Below are 20,381 nucleotides of genomic sequence, written 5' to 3'. Positions count from 1 at the left end.
TGTCTACAAATAATCCCAGTAAAAACAATGAAAGCTCCTGATGAATATTCTCCCACAATCTGGGAATGCCAGCTGGAGGAATGTGCATTTAATTTAAGTGAACCCACCTAGAATCCCTGAAGCAGAATGCATTCATTTTCATTGCCTGCTCTGAAGCATGTGAAAAAAGTATAAAAGGTGATAAATTCAGATTTCAATTATTTCAGCTTTAATAATTTAAAATTTTGCTAGTGATGCCAGCACAATATTTTGACATCTTTAACAATTTAAAATTGGCACCATTTCTTGTCTTATGGAAACTGAATTCTAGGTCTAATCATAGGATAAAAGCAATAGCTCCCAATAAGTGGTCTGCTAGCTGCAACTTAAATGCATCCCATCATCAATCTTTTATTTGTTCATGAAAAGCTAAGACTTGTGGCTGCTTTCTACTGAGTAAATGCATTACTTACTACTGAGTAAGCAGCATTCTGTTAGCATTATTAGATTCAGAATAACTGTTAAAGACAGAGTGCATTTTGTAAATTGTCACCTAATTGTCCAGATGGAACACTGATAAATAAGGGGACTTAATCAGATGTACAAAGTCCAGCTATTACAGCTGAGACATAGTAAGATATTACAGCTATTATACAGTGAGACATAGTATGATATTTCTAGTTGCAGATTTTGTGATCTCTATTCCTTTTTAATCCAGTCAGTGCACAGAGGAGAGCTGAGTTTAAACCATCCCCGTGTAGTGGGAGACACCAAGAGGGTGAACAAAAGAGGAATTAAGAAGAGAAATACAACTTTAGTTAGTATTACTATGTACTAATTTACCACAAGAAAGCAGGGTGTTGGAATGTTGTGTGAAGGGGATAAGACTCCTGAAAAGAATATTGTACCTGGGGGAAAGAGTGACCTGTAGTGCCCGGGGCAGAGACTGAGATTCACAGCCATGGCCTCTGTTAGGTGAGGGGTAGCTGGTTTGTGCTCTTGCATCACTGTGATCGGTTCCAACCCCATCCAAAAACATTGCAGTGATGAAGGGCATGCAAGTCATGGAGGAGCTTTTCCCTCCCACTGGCCCTGTACATGGGTGAGAGGTGGCACAGGAGTCCAGTGATGGATAGAAGCAGACTCATGCCAAGATGATCCACTATTCTTGTCATAGATAATCACAGATAATCATAAATATCACAGAGGAATGTTTTTCTGATCATCGATTAGAAAAACATTCCTCTGTGATATTTATGATTGCAGCATTTAAGTTAAGGTTGTGCAGGGAAGATAATTATGAAGAACTTGAACGGCTTTTGCCAAGGTGGGATTAAAAAAAAAATATATTTCATCAGATATTGCTTTCAGATGTCAATGAAAAATAAATATGTCAATAAAACAAATATGTCAATGAAAAATAAATATGGGGTAAGTGAGAAGAGACAATTCTGGGATTCGTAAATTGAAAGATATTGTGATGTACCCATGATGCCCAAATTAAGATTTTGTCGGTTGTAGAATATTTTGCTATAGCTAAAATTCCGAGATTTTAAGTTGTAATTAGCATTTTGTCTGCAATGAACTATCTGGCCTCTTTTGTGCATGTGGGCATGAGTGCCTATGAGAGATTTCATTTAATCACAGAACTGCAGAATGATTGGGGTTGGAAGGGACCTCTGGAGAGCATCTATTCCAAATGCCCTGCTAAAGCAGGTTCATCTAGAGCAAGTTGCCCAGGAGAGATTAAGGAGAGGTTAGAAATGCAAGGGCTTTAGTCTGTGGAAAATAAGAGGGTGTAGTATAGGATATACCATTTTGAATCTTCCATAGAAGGCTGGTAGAGATATTTAATTTTATTAAGCCAGCTTGTAGTATTAAATCATAGATTTCAGTGCAAATGCATTTTTAATAGGTTTAAGTACATTATTTTTACATTTGTCATTACCTTGTAGAAATTTCTTCTTTGGGATACTAATGAAATGTCAAGTGCTTTATATAAACACTAGTAGCATCTGTGGTTATAGCCAGTGAGAGACAAATTCAAGGCTATTTTCATTTTTCAGGCCATGAACTAATCAAGTTCTGAGTGTCAATAACAAGCAAATAAAGAATTACATAATATAATATGGAATAAGTTTTATTTCTTTCCTCTGATCAAACTAGTTCATATATTGGGGACAATATGCCAATTTTCTGCAATTAACGCAGCAATATTGATCAGCTTAATAAATTGCGGGCCATAAGGGCAAAAAATGAATAAAACTGCCACTCTGTTTCATGGTCACACTCATAAAATACTTTCACATTTTGTTATTTTGAAGCAATGAAATAACCATTTTGACATAGGAACAATAGGCTGACCATTACAAAGTAGAGAACCTTTTTTTTTACCAGAAGACATTTTCAGATAGTAAAGTTCAGCTGATGAGTTCATATGCTATTGATCTAAGTCAAAGTTAAATGAGAGGAGATCTGAGTGTGCTGACTATACAAATAGCAAAAGAGCAATCCAGGACTGCAGCATCAGGATGTGCCTTCCTGGAATCATGAAGAATGCTGTTTCCTCATTGGAAGTAATTTTCTTTGTCATGAGACTTCCCTTCCATCAAAAAGTCCTTCATGGGTCATTCTGTGCATATTCCTGTCCTCCTATTGTGATCTTTTTCATCCTCACTTGACTCATGTTGAAATGCACAGCCCTTAAAGAACCGTGTTGATTCTTTTTGTGAGACACCTCACACATGCTTGTACCTGCTGAAATGCAGTGGGAGAAAACTCCTATTAGGCCAGTAAAAACAGGAAATAATTGAAAAAGACTTAGTCATGCTTCTCTCCACTATATTTAAAAAAAAATGGGACATTTGTGAATAATGTGCTTTGTGGTTCACTGAAGCCCAGAACAAGTGCATTGTCTAAGCCACTCAGAGTAGGGATTTTAAACAATGGTGCAGAAGGATCTCTTGTTCTGCTGTATTCATTGTCAGAGTTAACTGGTCTTTTATTGAATGGTGTGGTCTCTAGTCCTTTTGTCTACCTAATTCAGAATGAAAAACTACCAAAGGACAGAAAGAGTAACTAGCATATGGAGCTCTAGTGGGAATTGTCCAAAATTTATGTAAACTAAAATAAAGCACTCAGAGCTTCATGGTATTCTGGGTGCTGGGAAGTAAGTCAATGGTTCTTGGAAGGTGTCATGGAGACATGTAAAATTTTCAAACAGAAGAATAATGCTTCTATAGCTCATATCAAAGAAATGTTTATGGAAAACATGCAAATTCTTAGTATTGTGTGCTCTATTCTTCAGCAAATGTGTAAGTGAACAGAAGAATGCTCAGGACCTGAATAAAATGAGTGGTAAAAAAAATCCTACACAATCTGAACATGAATGGTTTTACTCAGTAGAACTGTTCACATTGTGGATTTGTCTTTATACTGATTAGAACTTATCCCAAATTTCAGTGTGAACAGGCTTAGGTCATCCTTAATGTCTTCTGGGCAGGAGAAGAACTTTTTAAAGGAGCTATTCCTGGTAAAAGTATGTGACTATCCAAGTGTGCTTAGCCTCTAAAACATCTGTTTCATTGGCAGTCCTGCAGAGTGTACTCCACAGCAATGACTTATGAGGGGCTGTGAGGAGATGGTGAGCAGTGAAACAGGATCATCAGGGCACACATGTGTCTTGGTTTGAAAGGACAAGTGTGTGCTAAGGAAGGCAGGAACCTGCCCTGAAATGGAAAATGTAAATCCCCTCCCTCCAAACTATTGCAATTTTTTGAAATTAAGGGGCTCTTAGACAAAGATATGGGAATAGGAATAGCAGTTCTTTAGTGGGAAAATTTAAAAAAATACGAGTGCAATAGTGCAAAAAAAAAAAAACCAAACTACTGACAGAGTCAGAACACAACCTGACACCCTATTGGTCAGGGTGCTGGTAGCAGTCTGATTGAATGGTGGCTGCAGTCCTCCTGGAGTGACAGGTGTGGTTCTGTTGGAGCAGGGATCCTGTAGAAGGGTGTAGTTTTCCTCTGAAAGTCTGGTGGTGGTGTAGATGGGCCTGGTCTTCCTCTGAAATTCCAGTGGAGAAGAAAGCTGCTCCTCTGGGAATCCAGTGGGGAAAGGCTGACTGTGATGTTCCAAATCTCAGATTACATCCAGTTAGGAATGCTTGGCTCCTCCCTCTGGGTGGAGCTTCTCACAATGGGGTGATGTAATTTTATCAGCCATGCAGCGGCACATAATGGCCCAATAACAGGAGATATTTCCCAGAAGGAGGATTGGTTGTAGAAGAGATAAAGAAAAACTGCCCAATTAACAGAAGATAACTGCTCCACCTCTAACAGATGGGAATAAAATACACATCTAGCTACCTCTCAACCTGAGACAACATATTACCTTGCCATGTGGAAATTCAATAGGGAAAGTAGTGTTGGCACAGCTAATGTCCTTTTCTGACAGAAGTGCTTCTCAGGAGTAGAGCAAACCACCATGTGTGTAGAGGGTTTCTGTCATAGCACTCTGAACCATGGAAGGAACAACTAAACAAGGAGGGTGTTGATCGCAGAAAAAATTCCCCCTTGGAGGAGAGCTACAATTCTTGACTTCCTTAAAGACTAAAGAGCAGGCAGAGAGAACAGGTCAGTTCTACTCTCCTGACTGAAGAAACTGGAAGCTGCTTTGTGAGGAGTTACCTCCTGGAGAAAGATTTCACTGTGGGAACCGGGACGGAGCATTTGTAGTTTCAGTAGGAGACAGCTCACAAATGCCAGCTTTGCAGAGAGCCTGCTCTTCCCTCTCCTTCATCTGTCTTTGTTTGAAGTATCTCATTCTCACAAGATCAAACAAAAGCCACATTTTTGTAAAGTGCTCCTTCCTAAACTGCAATTATCTCAGACTTTCCAGAGTTGATTCAGATGGTGAAAAAGTATGCTTTTACAAAGCTCCTTCAGTCATTTACCAGCCCTTGAGTTCTGAAGACTTTTTCAATTCCAAGCTGGCAGTGGGTTTGTTTTCAGTTTCCTTTAAGTAAACAACAACAAAAATATTCCATAACAGGATTCTGCCTCTAAATGCACCTTCAAGGAGCTTTTTTCATTTTTGCAGTCTAAGCTGTTGCTTTATATCTCAGCTGCCACAAGCTGAGTGTTGATTTCCAAGCACACTGTGTTTTGAGGAAAATTAAGCAGAGAAGAGCTAGCCTCTAAATCAAGTAAATAAGTCTGTATCAGTACTGCTGTAGAGTGGAAAACAACAATGAGGGCAGTTGTGTTCCAGGTTGCAGTAAGAAAGTATTCTCTGTAGGCAGGATAAGAATAAAAATGCCATTACCTGCTGTTTAGTACCTCATTTAATTTAATTCTGGAATCATGCTTACATTCTCCCTGTAATATTTCCTAGGGTGTTTTTTGTGGAGAAATTAACTCTGTAATGTCTTAGATGTTAAAATGATTGTATACTCCAGGCTCTATTGTACTTTCTGTGTATCTTCAGTTTCAAGTTAGAGATGAGCTGCATAGTGAAGTGTCACAGGGTCAGTACAAGTACAAAGGCTGAGGCTTTGTAATCCAAAGGGGAGTCAGCCATCAAGCACATTTGCTGAATCCAGCTAAGACAGCTTGTGACTATGCAAAGAAAAATTTTTTTTTTCTAGTAGTTGTAACTATTTAAAATACCAGACTCTTAAAAACAGCACAGGTGAGCAGTAAGGTAAAATGTTTTATCACGTAGCACTTGATGCTAGTACCATGGATGGAGATAGAAGCTGCTCATATTCTTCTGTACACCAGATGAGATTCAGAAAAATGTAAAAAGAGTCTATAAGCAAGAAACATATTTGTTTTGGCTCAATTGAAATATTTCATATTTAGTTTTTACCGTATTTGACTTTCTGACTATCTACACCTACAGATCTTTTGAAGCAGTATTTTATTTTGATCACAAAAACTGTATTTTTTCATATAAAATGTCAACAGACATCCTCTAAAGGTAAGAATCTGTTCTGGTTCAGAAGGTAACAACAATTCTTCTGGTTTAGAAGATAACAATAGTTTCAGGAAGTAAATAAATCACTAGGCGAATTTCAAAACAATTTATAGTCAAGCAAGTTATTCCTGAAATGCACTTCTTTGAAGAAGACCAGAATTGCTACTCTAAACACACAACAGTAAGGCTGATTCATAGGATGCAACCTGCAATGGCCAAGGTGGTTATAGATCCTAAAGGAAGTTGTGAAAAGGCAAAGGAGAAGTTTGCCAAACCATGTGCTTAAATGTTCTTGTTTTTCTCTATATCTCAAATATTTTGACAGTGCTGATAACTATTTAAAGATGTTATTAATGTATATTGACCTTACTATATGGCACCTGACCACTCCAGTTTTCAAAGCTGCAGAATTGGCTGGATAGGGCTGGTTTTGATCATTAGTTCAGTGGTGAAGAATGTGCCTCAGCTTCTTAATTTCTGTTTTTCTATCTTCCAGATAGAGGAATTTCGAAGACTGAGGACTCATGTTAAAGGTGCTGAACTTTTAGAGGGCTCTGATGGAATCCTAGGAGATAACTTCAGACCAACTCAGCCACTTAGTGATAGAGTCATCAGGGCTGCATTTCAGTAGCAAAGGAGGAAGAACAATGATGATTCTTCAGTCAGGTAAGCAAAAACTTAGCAGAAATATCAAAATTTTGAAATAATTTCGTTAAAGTAGAAAATGCACCTCATTTTAGCTACTGTTATGATACATTGTCACAATTTTAAATTCTGACACTGTAATTTCTATTTCATCCTGTGTGTAATAATTTGGTTATGTCATGATTTACCTCCAGCTGGCAACCAAGCCCCACAAGCTGCTCAGTCACTTTCATGTTGTGGGATGGGGGAGAGAATCAGAAGGGTAAAAGTGAGAGAATTTGTGGGTTGAGGCAAAGACAGTTTAATAGGTAAAACAAAAGCCATGCATGCAAGCAACGCAACGGAAAAACAAGAAAGTCATTCACCACCCTCCAGGCAGTGAATCATGATGCCCACTTGCATCACAATTACTTCTTCTTGTAGCTTTAAATTTCTCCTGCTGCAGTGAAGAAGAGCACAGTATGCCTTGGTTATGTGGTATATTTCCCCAGTAACTGACTTTTACTGGTTGATTTCTTTCCATGTTTCTGGAAGACCAGCCATTGGTGTATCTTTTCACACTATCAAGAAAGCAGGGTAGTAGTCTGGAGGGAGGCCTTTAATTCTAAAATGAGGCTTAGCTTATTTTTTTTTTTTTTTTACAATGCTGTTCTTTCCCAACAAGACTGATTTTTGAGCAATTCCAGTGAAGGAACAAAAGGCAACAAATTAAATTCTTTCATGACTATTTTTTCACATTTCCTTCATCAAAGTAGTTGCTGCTTCTTTTCCACTTTCATTGACTCCCAGAGCAAGAATTTGAGGATGACATGAGAGAAATACACATGTGAACCTATATTAATCCTGCTTCAGTTGTTAAAACTTCTTATGTTATGTTCCCCCAGCCTCTATCTATTTTTTATATAAAATAAATCCCCTCAATTTTCAACAGTTACTGCTAATCCTTGTTATACTTAGTTAATGGACGTTTTGCTATAATGAAAAACCTGGCAAAGAGATTCAAAGAGAGTTAAAGTCCAGGGAAGTGGCTGAGTCACCAATTCTGAAGGCATTTAAGATGTTAGGTGTGATTTTAGGGATATGGTTTTGTGGTGGACCTGCAATGCGGGGTAGTAGTTGGACATGATGATCTTAAAGGTCTTTTCTAACTTAAACAATTCTATTATACTAAGACAAATTATTGCCTTGAAAGTAATGAGTCAAGGCACCAGCTTTATGGCTGATTTTGAAAAGAAGTGATCCTGCTTTAATGCAGGACCCCATTTACTGTTGAAATACATAATATAAAAGCTTCCGATTTTCTATCTTCACATTTCTTCAAAACAACAAAATAACAAATTGATCTGGAAAGCATGCTGCTTAAAGGGTTTTGATAAACTGTTTGGGGTAAGGATATTTATTTGTACTTTAAAGTCTTTCCCTCTCAAGTTCATGTCAGGCTCTGGAGTGGAGTTAAGCCCATTCAGAGCGTGCTGTGGATCCAGTCTCCAGTTTCATGTGAAGTAACAAATGATCAGGTAGCAGATAACCCATAAAAAAGATTGATAATTCAGTGCTTCCAAAAGATCCATTGAAACAAAGTGAGAAGATTATCATCCCTCCTGCATAGAAATTATTATTAAATAGAAATAGAAATTATTAAATTGGCTAGGACAATGACCAACAATTTCATGGTCTTTCCATATAGCATAAACATTTGATGCAGTGTATCTAAACACGGTTGAAGTAAGGGTTTATTTGTATTTTATAACCCTATTTAATATCTGCATCCCAGAACTTGAACAAAAAACCCAAAACGTTGATCCCTTTTTTTAATATTATTTTCTCATTCCCATATTTAATTTTGGGCATATCCCTAAGATGAATTCGCAATTACATGGTTCTCTGCAGTAACGAAATGTTGTCACTTTAATCTTGAAATGGATGTTTCAAATTCATCCCAGCTTCTGCATAAAAATTACTCGGGAAAATTGTAGCAATATTAAAGTACAATTTTTCTCAGAGAGTGAATAATGCCCTCAGGCCAGTGCAGGTAATTCAAGTCTGTAACAGTGAAATTACTTGACACACTGAGTTTGAATTTTAAGCATGAAAGAGTTTCCTTTACAATGATGGAATTGAAATGTAAAAATTTCCCTTTTGCTTTCATGTTTGAAATTTTATTACATTTGTCAATACTTATAAAGATTTTTTCTATGTAATAAGATTTATCTCGGCTTTGCTTCACAAAATAATCTGCAGTTTTAATTCTCAAATGATGGAATCTTTAATGCAAAGTAATAGTCCTCACTGTAGGGCCATACTAATTATGGACACTCAAGCACTGAGGAAGAACTGTGACTCCTGGCACAATGTAGCTCACAGAAGAAATGACATTTGTTTCTCTACACCTGATTGAATTATTTATCAGAAATTCATTTGGTCAGGTCTTTTCAGTTTTGTGTGCATCAGTCCAAGTAGCGCCAAAATAATCAATATTATATATCTTTGCTATTGAGTTTAGAGAGCTGAAAAAAATGAAGTGTGAAAAGCAATCACATGACTTTGTTCACATTTCTTCTATGCAAAGGGGTAAAAAGGGAAGGAAACAATCTTTCTTACTTTGTAGTGATTTATTCACACCTCTCCAGGAGGAAGGTGTTGTGGAACAGTAGCTCTTCACACAGACCTCAGAAATCCTCAGAAAGATTCCTTCCTTCACAGGAATGAGGGAAGTCCCTTAAGCTGGGACTGCTGGCATCAGCTGAATATTGCTATGAAGACTCAGTAGTAGATGGGGAAGTAATAGTTTTCAGGGCAGCATCTTCCTAGTGATTCAAGAGGAGCAGTTCTTCTTTTCAAAGAGCAGATTACTTTTTATTTTAAAGCTCTGGTATGTCTTTAACATTACAATTACAAACACACTGGTTGACTTATTTTCTTACACTATGCCCCTCTGCCAAGGCTGCTGGAACTCCTGTCAGTAAAGTTTTCAATATTTTTTTTTTTATTCCAAGCCAGTGTGGCCCAGCCACTTGAAGAACCTTGGGGAATGTTAGTTTGCCATGACCTTGTTACTCTGCCGGAGAAAGAAGGAGACAAATGTTTCTGTAGGTGTATCCATAGGAGTAGAAAGAGGTTGTTTGAAAGGTCTAATTAATTTTGACTGAATCAGAATGCAGGCTCTATGCACACCATGCTCCCAAAGCTTCAGAACATCTGCTCCTCAGCCTTGGTTTAAACCTTGATGAAACTGAACCCTTTGTGGCTTATGATCAAATGGCGTATGTTGATCTTTGATGTAATTTGTTCTAATTTCTTGAGTGAGAAGCAGAGTTAACACAAACATGGAATATCATGGTGTGTAATACCAGGGAAAGAACTAAATTTTTTTTAATGTTCCTGCATCATGGAAAAGCCCAGATCTCAAAATATTCCTCTCCTGTTCTAAGACAAAGTTTGGCCAGGCTCTAAAGGGGGCCTTCAGGATGACAAAACAGATAGAACTTTGCAGCTTCTCTGCTCTCTTTAACCTAGTAGGTTTTAGAATAAGTTTGCTGCTATCTAAGTGGCCTCTCCTGGCTCTGTTTCTTTTCTGCTGGAAATGTATCTCTCTCAGCTATAGCTTGGGGTTAATGAGTTTCTGAATTCTGTTTTGGTAGGGTTTTTGACATGCATCCAAATTACATCCCGTTAAATGACCTTTTCATCCTTCTTCTCCTGCCATTGCTGAAGTTTTCAAATACATTTCTTTTGAAAAAGCTTAAAAAATTTCTAACCTCTAAATCAAATACAATAGTGAAAGAACCAGTCAGGTGTTAAGGAGTTTGGAGTAAAAGCTCAATATAGATTTGCTTTCAGACATGGAAGGTTAAAAAATTGAGTTCAGATTTAGAGAGTGAAGAACAATAGAATAACAGAGTAGTTGTAATTGAAAGGTGCCTCTGGAGATCTATTAGTTTGATCCTCTGCTCAAAGCAGTGTTAACTACAATGTATTGCTCAGAACTATGTCCAGCTGGGTTTTGAATATCATAAGGATGAAGATTCCTTAACCTCTCTAAGCAAATTGTACCTGTGCACTCCTGCAGGGGAAAAGGTTTTTCTTAATTTTAAATGAAATTTCCTGTATTTCAGTTGGTACCCATTGACTCTTCTCCTTTCAGTGTATGCAGTCTGGTGCGATCTCTATTTGTTCTCATAAAGTGTTTATACACATTGATAAAATCCCTCTTGAAACATCGTTTCTGGAGGCTGGGCAGTTTCAGCTCTCTCAGCCATCCTTTAATGGCAGGTGCTCCAATCCTTTATCATGCTTGTAGCCTGTTGCTGCTCTCCAGTGTGTCCGTGTTTCTTCTGAGCTGGGGAACCCAGGACTGGGCCCAGTGCTCCAGATGTTCGGTCATTGTTAAATAGAAGCATTCCCTCCACGTGCTGGCAGTGCTTTTCCTGGTGCAGCCTAGGAAGCTGCAGAACTTCATTGCTGCCTTGGGTGCATTACTGACGTAGCTTGAACTTGATGTTTGCCAGGATTCCCAAGTCCTTTTCTGAATGAAAAGAGAAGTGGTAACATTGTGGCTTCCTCAGTGTTAATGCTAGTTTCATTTTTACTTCCTGGGTAAGGAACTTCCTGGGTAACTCAGAACCCTTGCTATGGGCATTAAGCTATATCTTGATAATTTCAGATGATGTTGAAATAAGATTTATAGTTACTATTGTTATACAGCAAAGCCTAACAGTGAGGAAAACAAATGCTACCACTCTTAGAAATCAAGCAACAAAAATCTTACATCTTCCGTATCATTAAAGGGTATTTATTTGACAGTTGTAGGCTTGACACACTATTTCTGAAGATGTGAATTGTGACTATTCCAGAAGGCTTGCCACCTTTTCTAATGGATAAGTACTTTTCCAGTACTGTGTTCTTCACTGAAGACAGCATTATTTTTGGTTTCCAATGGATTTATCACCCCCTCTTTAATTTGTGTTGCTTTATGTGTAGCCATGCCTTTCCTCTCTTCTACATCAGTGGAACAGCTTTATCTGTCAATGGGCAAGACTTCTGATTTCAAACACTTGAGTATCAACTTAAATTTGAATGCTAGTGAACTCAGTATGGCATGCCAACGTGTTTTCATCCCTTTATACACCAGGGTGTATACACGTGATTCCATGCATAGAGTAGGTAAAAGGCATTGCTCCTGTTTACTAAGAGGAGGTCAAATAGGTGCCTGTTATAGAGGTCATTGAAATCCACAAGACTCTTTTAATAGAAGACTGTAAGAGCTTGTTTTAAAAAACAATTTTCTAAGAGAATATTTTCTTTTTAGAGTGATAAACTTTAATTTCCTCTGAGAATAATTAATAAAATAGAGTTTGATCTCCAGTATGTTGTCTCAAAACTCCCCATCTCAGACACAATTTATTTTGTATTCATAAACAATTATCCTCCAAGTGTGATGATGTCTCCATCCAGTAGATGACCTACTCCATCTACATACATACATTGCTCAAGTTCTCCTGAACATCTTTTCATTTGTGACTGATTCAGAAATTCCTGAGAAAGCATCAATTTTTATATGCACAAGTGCAGATACAAACTCATACATACACATATATCTGTGGTAGGCTCAGACTGCAGGTTTATCCAATGTTCTGTAAATTATGATAGCAGAAATTATTAAAATAGCAAGGTTTTGCTAGGCCTGAGGAACAGGAAGGTGTAATTTAGGGTGGGAGGAACAGAGACTGCATTTCTGATGCTGCAGACACTCTCTGCATGATACTGAGAGGTCTGAGCAGGCAAGGAGAAGCTGGCACAGCATTAATTTCATAGCAGTGAGAGAGGGTGATGTGGTGACTATCTGGTGTGTTTTGTGACTGGAAAGCACAAATTCCTTGCTTTTGAAGCTGCTGAGCAACTCCTGTAGCTACAAAACTATGTTGGCCTTTCCCCAGGATAATAAATAGAGGATCTGGTGTTGCCAGTGGGAATGAGCTAGTACTGAACAGGTGGTGGTGCACTCTCCTCTTTATGGAATTGTGAATTCTATGATAATAGATTGTAGAATATGAAAGAACATTCAAATCCAGAGTGAGCCATGGAGCTGCACCATGCCTTTTAGAAATGGGGAGGGTGATGCAATGCTATGGACTGTATTTCTGTGTTTGAACAGATCTCAGTGAAATTTAAATTTTAATGGACATTTACATTAGCAATCCACATGCTTTTACTCTCAGTTTACTAGTAGCTTTTGCAATTCGTGAAGTTCATAAACAAGCTGCTCTGCAGAAGTTCTAATACTTGGGGATTTTATCCTTTCCTGTTGTGTAGGTCCAGAGCTGGAATGAGCTGTCAGCAGCCATGCATCATTAGCATACTACAACTGTTCTTATCATTTTCCTGTTTGAAAAAGCCTGAATCAACCTGACAAAAAGATTATCAACACTAGTTCTTAAGAAATGCAAACACCAATTTCCTAGATTTGTTTAAATATAAGTATTTATACTTCTTCTAACTGAGTGATTTTTTTATTGGTCATTGTTTGTCTCTGTGAATTTAGAATTTATGCTTAAAAGGTGATTGATTGGTTTAATTGTTAAGTTTCAGTCTTTTAAAGAAACTGAACTTCATGTTATCACCAAAACTGACTCTTGTTCTTCTGTATTTAATGTCTAATATCCAGTGCCCACCCCTCTGCTGCCACTTCAGAGTTCTTGAGAATGTGCTTCCGATTGAGTGCATGACTGTAGGACAGAGGGCCAAACACATTTGGCTTGTGAGCCACACACAATAATCAGAGGCCTCCTGGAAACAAAACTTTTGGAGCCTTCAGACAACCAAAACCGCCAGGAATGGCTGAAAAAGGGTGGCTTTTGAGGCTGTTTTCCACTACTTCATTGTAATAGCAGGGGTAGGCTATGCATTGAGATTGCAAGTGAACCCTATAATATCAGGATTTTTTTTTTCCTGTTGATGATTCAAACAAGTGACTAGGAAAACTCTTTTGTTACTTATGTGACATAGCTCTGACATGGGGGCCTGAACGTAGGGACTTGGTAGCCAGAGGCAGCCAAGAGTTGGTTGTGGTAGGTATTTAAGTCCTTGTTGTTGTATTTATGTGTCCAGGCTAGAGCATCAATATAGCAGGTGATCTAGCCCTAAATGAGAAAGAAAACCATTTTGAGTTTTCAGAGTTAGTATCATATTGGAATTGTGCTTGTTCAATCCTTTACTGAGCTCTTGTTAGAAAGAGATGAATTGTGGAGGAATGGAAAATGTTCAAAATCCCCTAGCATGTAAAGAAGCAAGGAGGAAAGATTACTGTGCTTCCTTTTCAAAGCTAAAAACATTACAAGGTAGTCTAGGAATCAGATCCCTGCTTATCCTTTAAATAAGGTACTTCATGCTGACAAGTGCTCCTAAATTTTGTGACCTGTGAGTTTCTGCCAGCACCATACAGTCTTTCAGATTCATAATTCACTGTTATCATCAGCTTTTCATAAAAAGAGTTTTGAGAGTATAATTCCCAGAAGCTTACCATAAACCATGTGTGGGTTGCAGACTGCTGATTGGGAGCTGATAATGTAGCCAGGAGCCCAGAGTGCCTGTCATACAAAACACCCTCACAAAGTGTTAATAATCACAACACACAAGTTAGAGTCTGAACATGCACTGAAACTCTGCCATGGTGTTTTCACTTATGGGGAAAATGCTGCAAATTAGTGGTGAGTCAAAATAGTGGGAAGCTTAAATCATCACTGATAAAGCTATACCCATTTAAAGAAAAAAGAGTGATGCATATAAATTAAAATGTAATAGACTCTCAATTATCAAAGATACTAGAAGGACACACAGGTACATATGTCTGTACAATACAGAGAAGAAAGCCTGCAGTATGCTTTCCTCCTTCCCCAGTGTTATGGAAGTGTACTCTGTTTTACCTGGATGAAATCACACAGATTTAAGCAGAACGTTATTACTCCATTGAAACTGAAGGTCCAGGTCAGTGTAGATTCTTACTCTTATTGGAACTTTTTAATTCTGATTATTTTGTATGGATACAGGCAATGCAATGAAATATATGCAAACTCTTGCTAAGCAAAGAGATATGTTTTGTAAATAAATAGCAAATGAAAGCTTTCAAGTTATTTGGATTACTGAAAATGCTTTTGCAACTGATACTTGCCACTCAAGAAACAGAATGTCAGCACTCACTGTTGTTAGCATTGTTTTATGGATAAGACCAGAGTTTATGACAGAGCAGTGCTACACAACAAAAGTTTCTTTAAAAATATTGATGCATCCCCATAGCTCAAGACAAACAATGCTGTTTAGTTAGCTAGAAGCAGCTAAATGCCCACAGAATTTGATGTTGATTCAATAAATTGTAACTTTTTCATGGAAGGAATGCAGTGTTTGTTTCAAGAATGATAAGGTTTGATAAAGTACTCAGTTCTCTCTTCTGAGACACTCTGAATCCACACCTGGCTGTACTTTCAGCTGCTGTTTTTAAGAAGGTGTAGGATAAAGGTAATGTTTTGTCAGTATTATTCTGGTTTTGCCACCTATGTCTTTTGCTTTTTTTTAAACTCTTAAACTTTTTGATTTATCGTAGTGTTAAGGGGGAGAAGGCAAGATCCTTCTATAAAGAATAAGATAGGGCATTGTGTGAGACAATGGGGGTAAGGAGAAGGGTAAGACAAAAGAAGTGGAAAAGCTCTCCAGGAAAGAGATTGGCTACTTTCAAGCAGCAGAATAAAGGTTTTGATCTTGTGTATTGATCTTGACCTAAAGCTGCTGCAGTGGGACATCTTACTTCCTCCTTATCAGATGGAAAGACAGATTGTTGTGGACATCCTATCTAATTTCTCCATACTCTCTTTATTTGCGCTTTCTCAACACTTTTGGAAGACTTTGAAAAATAATCCTTTTCACTGAAGTTTTCTCATATCTTCTCTTTTAAATATTTTCTCTCTATTGTTATAGGAACTTTGGGACCTTTGGTTCTTAAAAATATACTAGCTTTGCTCCTTATCTTTGCTTCTACTTCTGCTCCTTGTTTCTGAGATAAAATTCATAGTGTTTCATTTGTCCCAGTTTTGTACAAGAAAACTTTCTCTGTGAAGAATATAGGTGCATAAAATTTTGTATATGAAAGAATTAGATATAAATCTTCTTGGAAAAATAATGATTTTTTTATATTCTGAGGTTGAATTCTGAGCTTTGATTAAACTTGTTAATAATATTTTTTTCTAACCATGGGTATTGTGAAGAACTCTCAGATTTTGCATGTATTTACTCTTTATGGCACTGATCCTGGAAGGTTTTCTTTGGGAATAATTATTTGATCTGTAGAGACTTCATCAGAAAGTAGGAAAGATATTGTTAAACAAGAATAAACAAGGGCAAACATGGATAATAACATTACCAATATGTACAATCAGTCTTTTGTCAGACAATACATTAAGTATTTCTGTAACAAACACAGCTGAAATCTTCAGACTGGCTCATAATTAGGCTCCCTTCAAAAAGTAATTTGTTAATACAATAGGTGCCAAATCCCAGTTCAACTTAATTTCACTGACTTTTGGACTAAAAGCATTAAGTTTGAACTAGCTAAAAATGTACAAAATGTGCATTCAATTAAAGAGTACTTAGATACTCAATCACCCTTACATCACACTAGGGATTAGCCAAGAAAGAAGAGAGGTTCTACTCACTGCAGTGTGTAAAACAATTTTCTTAATTAGTTTAAGCACTAATTGAGATTGAGGAGTGTCACTGTGTCACAGCATTAGTTTACCTAAGTGGAACCTTAAGACCACAAAGATTTTGGCTTCTTTTGAATTTTCTCACTTGGATTGTTCAGTTTTATTCACTGATCCAGTACCTCTGGCCACAAAAATGGAAACTTTCTGTTCAATTCAGGGAGGGGGTTGGTTGGTCCCTGCATCCTTGTATCAGTAGCCAACTGAAAAACATGCCAAGACTTTTTCCAGAGATAGAGAATAACTTATTATTACTTTGTTGTTGTTTTGGGTTTTTTTTAATGCTACAGCTCTATACCAAGCCCCAGGAAGAGCTGGGAATCCTCTGTGCTGTTATGTGGAGTGTAAAATCCTATCACTGCTTACAGCCTGCCTTAGGAGGCAGCTGTTAGAAAGCTCTTCAAGGGGACCATCAAATGGTGCTGCTGCCAGACAACGTGGCCTTGGGGGGGTATTGAGTGATAACCAGGGAGTATGTGGAAATCACAACACAGATTGTCTTGTAGGTAGGCACTGACTTCTTGGCAGCACTGCTGGTCAATGACAACCTCTACACCCCCTTCCCCTCTCAGGACCAGAGTGGGAATTCTCTGGAATGAGCTGACTCTTCCTGCAAGCAGTTGTAGCCCCAGGTGACCATTTGCACACCAGCACTTTCAGATTGTTTGTGTGTACACACTGAGCTATTGTTAGCACTATAATAACCTTAAGGGAAAAAAAAGGAAATTATTATTACAACAGAATGAAGCAGTCAGACACTCTCATACCCACTGCTTCTGAACTGAGAGCACTGGGGCAACCTGAGCACCTCCATTGCTAGTAAATCTTGCAGCACTGGCTTTACCCTAAAAGAGAAGAATTAGTACCATTATGTCACTGAAGTATATACCCTGAAACTGCTCCCACCTGCTGTCATGAAATCCCAGCTTTTAGTTTTCCCTGTCTTCCTGGCTGGATATAAACAGTCTTTCAGACCCACTGCAGAGGAATTTCAGTAACATAATTGTTCCATTCTCTTTTCAGAGAGGGGGAAGACAATGCTCCCACAGTGCCCGCAGATGAGAAATGGAAACTTTTGAGACTGCTGCTTCAGTTGAACCACAAAGCCTGTATTGTTTGTCTTCATCTAATTCAGCCTTGATAGACAGCTGTGACAGTTGGTCTGTCCACATGGTCCAGGGAAATTCTGGGAATGGGCTGTACATTAAAAGAAGAAAACATATTAAATCTTCCAATTCACACTGTTAACTATTTTTAAATTGTCATTATCGTTGCTTTTATAGCTACTTTGGCATAGCATTCAATAGTCATCTGTGATCCAAATAGTACTGATTTTAAGCATGGTATGAATGCAAATATGTAGAAATACCCATTATTGTTTTGAATGTTAGATTTGCTTTTATTCCATATCATCTCTTGTGCTGTCAGTAGCCATATTTTCTGTAGAGGGGAGATGCATTCTACAAAGGTAATGAAAACACTGTTTGTCCACAAAGAGTATTATACAAATTCAGAATTAATTTTTTGGCAGAAAGGAGCACTTCTCTGCTAGACATATGCACTTGACATTATTTATCTGAATAAAGCTGAATGACATTTGCATTACTAGGAACCTTACTGAGAAGAAAGACAGTTTGGAACTGAGTAAAATTAACCAATATAACAATAAACAGAATGGTCTGGATTATTTTCTACTTGGTGAGCCATGGAACTTTGCAATATAGTGTTCAGTTCAGGCAGAAAATTTTCAGTCTTTGTTCTCCTGTGAATTATGATAATTCTATTTGTTTTGTACATTGCTGAGGATGATGGTTTGGGGACTTACTCTGCATGTCCTGAGCTCACTGCTCAGCATGGGCATTGCCACACTGGGCCACACATGACTTCTCTGGCAGAGAAGATAAGGCAAGGGTAGTGTGAACCAGCTAGTCAACCTCATAGCTTCTAATTCCTGAAACATCAAGAAAACACCAAGATCTGAAGGACAGAGTTACTAATGTGGGAGGCAATAGCTTTGATCACCGTAGCAAATAGAGAGGTCCCTTGTCCTAGCATGAGGGACATTGCAGAGATCTGTGTCAGGGGAAGAACCCCAGAGGCACAGATGGCAACTTCCAGTCTGGGGCACAGTGAGGATGCAAACTGAGGGCTCACAAAGGGGAGGCCACTCCCTTGGAGCAGATCAATCACCACTCACAAAGTTATTCCCAGGCAATGGTAAATGCAGAGTCAGAAGGCACCCTTAATGCACCTTGTCCAGGGTTATGGGGAGAGCTACTGCTGAAGGACCAGTTACAAGCTCTCTGAGTAATTTATGTGTAAATTAGGGGCAGCAGAAACAACAGGGCAAACCAACACAGTGCATGTGAGCTGGGTGAGGGGGACCAGATACTGCTGACCACTTGAAGTGTTTGTAACTGGGTGTTCTGCAGAAACACGTGCTTCCTTTGGAGATAAGTCTTGGTGCATTGCAATAAATACACAGAAAATGTAAAGCAACCAGCCCACCATGGGGTCATTTGTTCATTTGGGCTTAGCAGAGTAACAATCAGCATGTTGTTCCTTGGGCTTAGAGAAACTTATATTTCTTAGGGTTATCTCCATCTCCTGCCCACATTTAATGAAGCATAACCCCATTATCTCTACAATGGGTTCAAGATTTCAGTGCTGACCAAATCCACACTTTCCACCTGCAGTGTCTGCAACACGTGTGTGTAGCAGCTTCACTGGCTGCTGCCCCCTTCCTTCAGCAGTTACTCCCAAGCAGCTGCAGCCAGAGCCCAACCCCAATGCCTGATTACCAGACCCTGGCTTCCCACTGATCTGCATCATACCACAGGGCAGGAGAAGTCTCTGTTGCAATGGCCTGGCTGGACTGTCTGTAGTTTTTGACAGGAGCCTGATAATTTGTCTTCGTTGTCAGGTTTGGTACTAAAATCTTGGGAAAATAAAACAAAAACCTGTGAGGTGGAAGTTAGCTGTTTTCTGCCAGGTGAAGGTCTGTTCTTGTCTCCTTGCACCCAGCAAGAAATGAACCCTCCAAGAGTGGAGTGACCCATGTTGCTAACCTGACAGTTGTCAGGTTATATGCACAACTCATTCAGATCTTCTCCCTTTGCATACAACACACTATTAACTACTGAGTGTTAACTGACAGGAACTGCAGTAGTAAGATGGCAAATACTGACATTATGATGAAATCTGAACTAGATTTATTCTCTAAATAAACATGTTCCTTATCATGGAGCTGGCTGATATTCTTGTGGCTGTGAAATACAGATACGTTGCAAAGCAAATGATGTAATGTCTCCACCAAAAAGTTCATTATTTCCCTTTCCTGTGCTCCCTTCCTGTGTTTGCTGTTCTTTCAAGCATTGCCTTGTGCAGTGAAATTCTAGTCATATAAATACTGCTACTGAGGAATTGAAGTTAGTAAATTTGTCTCAACACTTGTCAGACTTTTTTTCCTAGACTTGGCTTTGAAAGAAAAATAAAAGCCACTGGTAAAATTACTTTTAGCAGTTTTGTGTCTCAAGAACTGTATCTAATTATAACAACAAATTCATTCACAAAACACACCCATTACAGATTGGTGAACCCACGTTTGTTGTGGGTTGGGAAAAGTTAAATTAGTCTTTTTGGTTTTGGTAGAATCCACATGAAGGAATGCTCAGGAAGGGCTCTTGGTGTATTATTTCAGTTACACTGCACCCATCAGAGGTTCTGTTGAGTGTGGAAAGGCTCTGCTGCTCTCCAGTTTGAGTTCCACATGCCTACCTTTGTATTAATATTTTTAAGAAATCATAAAAAAAGATAAGGAGGTTCTGAGGAGATTTCATCTTCAAGTCTACAGCTACTAGAATTTTGAATTATTTTGCTCTCTGGCAGCATTTTTAAAGGTAAATGGTAATGGACATAATGCTTCACATAATTCTAGAGACTTATTAGAAATGTGAATTGTAAGTTTCCAAGAGATGTAGAGCAGCTGCACACTTGCTGGTCACAAAAACAATGACATGATACTTA

The 20,381-nt window shown here is 38.3% G+C and overlaps 1 protein-coding gene across 1 annotated transcript in view; it reads left to right on the top strand.

Annotated features, from left to right (window-relative positions):
* The window catches only part of CA8 (carbonic anhydrase 8), a 50,247-nt gene extending 30,380 nt beyond the window's left edge, over positions 1-19,867 (top strand). The window contains exons 8-9 of the mRNA XM_059861039.1: positions 6,458-6,627; positions 17,379-19,867. Of these exons, the coding sequence (XP_059717022.1) occupies positions 6,458-6,592 (135 nt within the window). The 3' untranslated portion in view covers positions 6,593-6,627; positions 17,379-19,867. The remainder of the gene's footprint in view (positions 1-6,457; positions 6,628-17,378) is intronic.
* Positions 19,868-20,381: the final 514 nt, after the last annotated feature.

Source organism: Haemorhous mexicanus, chromosome 1 (assembly GCF_027477595.1).
Source record: "Haemorhous mexicanus isolate bHaeMex1 chromosome 1, bHaeMex1.pri, whole genome shotgun sequence".
NCBI lineage: Eukaryota > Metazoa > Chordata > Aves > Passeriformes > Fringillidae > Haemorhous > Haemorhous mexicanus.
Note: the sequence above shows the minus strand (reverse complement) of the source record. Positions and strands in the feature narration are given on the sequence as shown.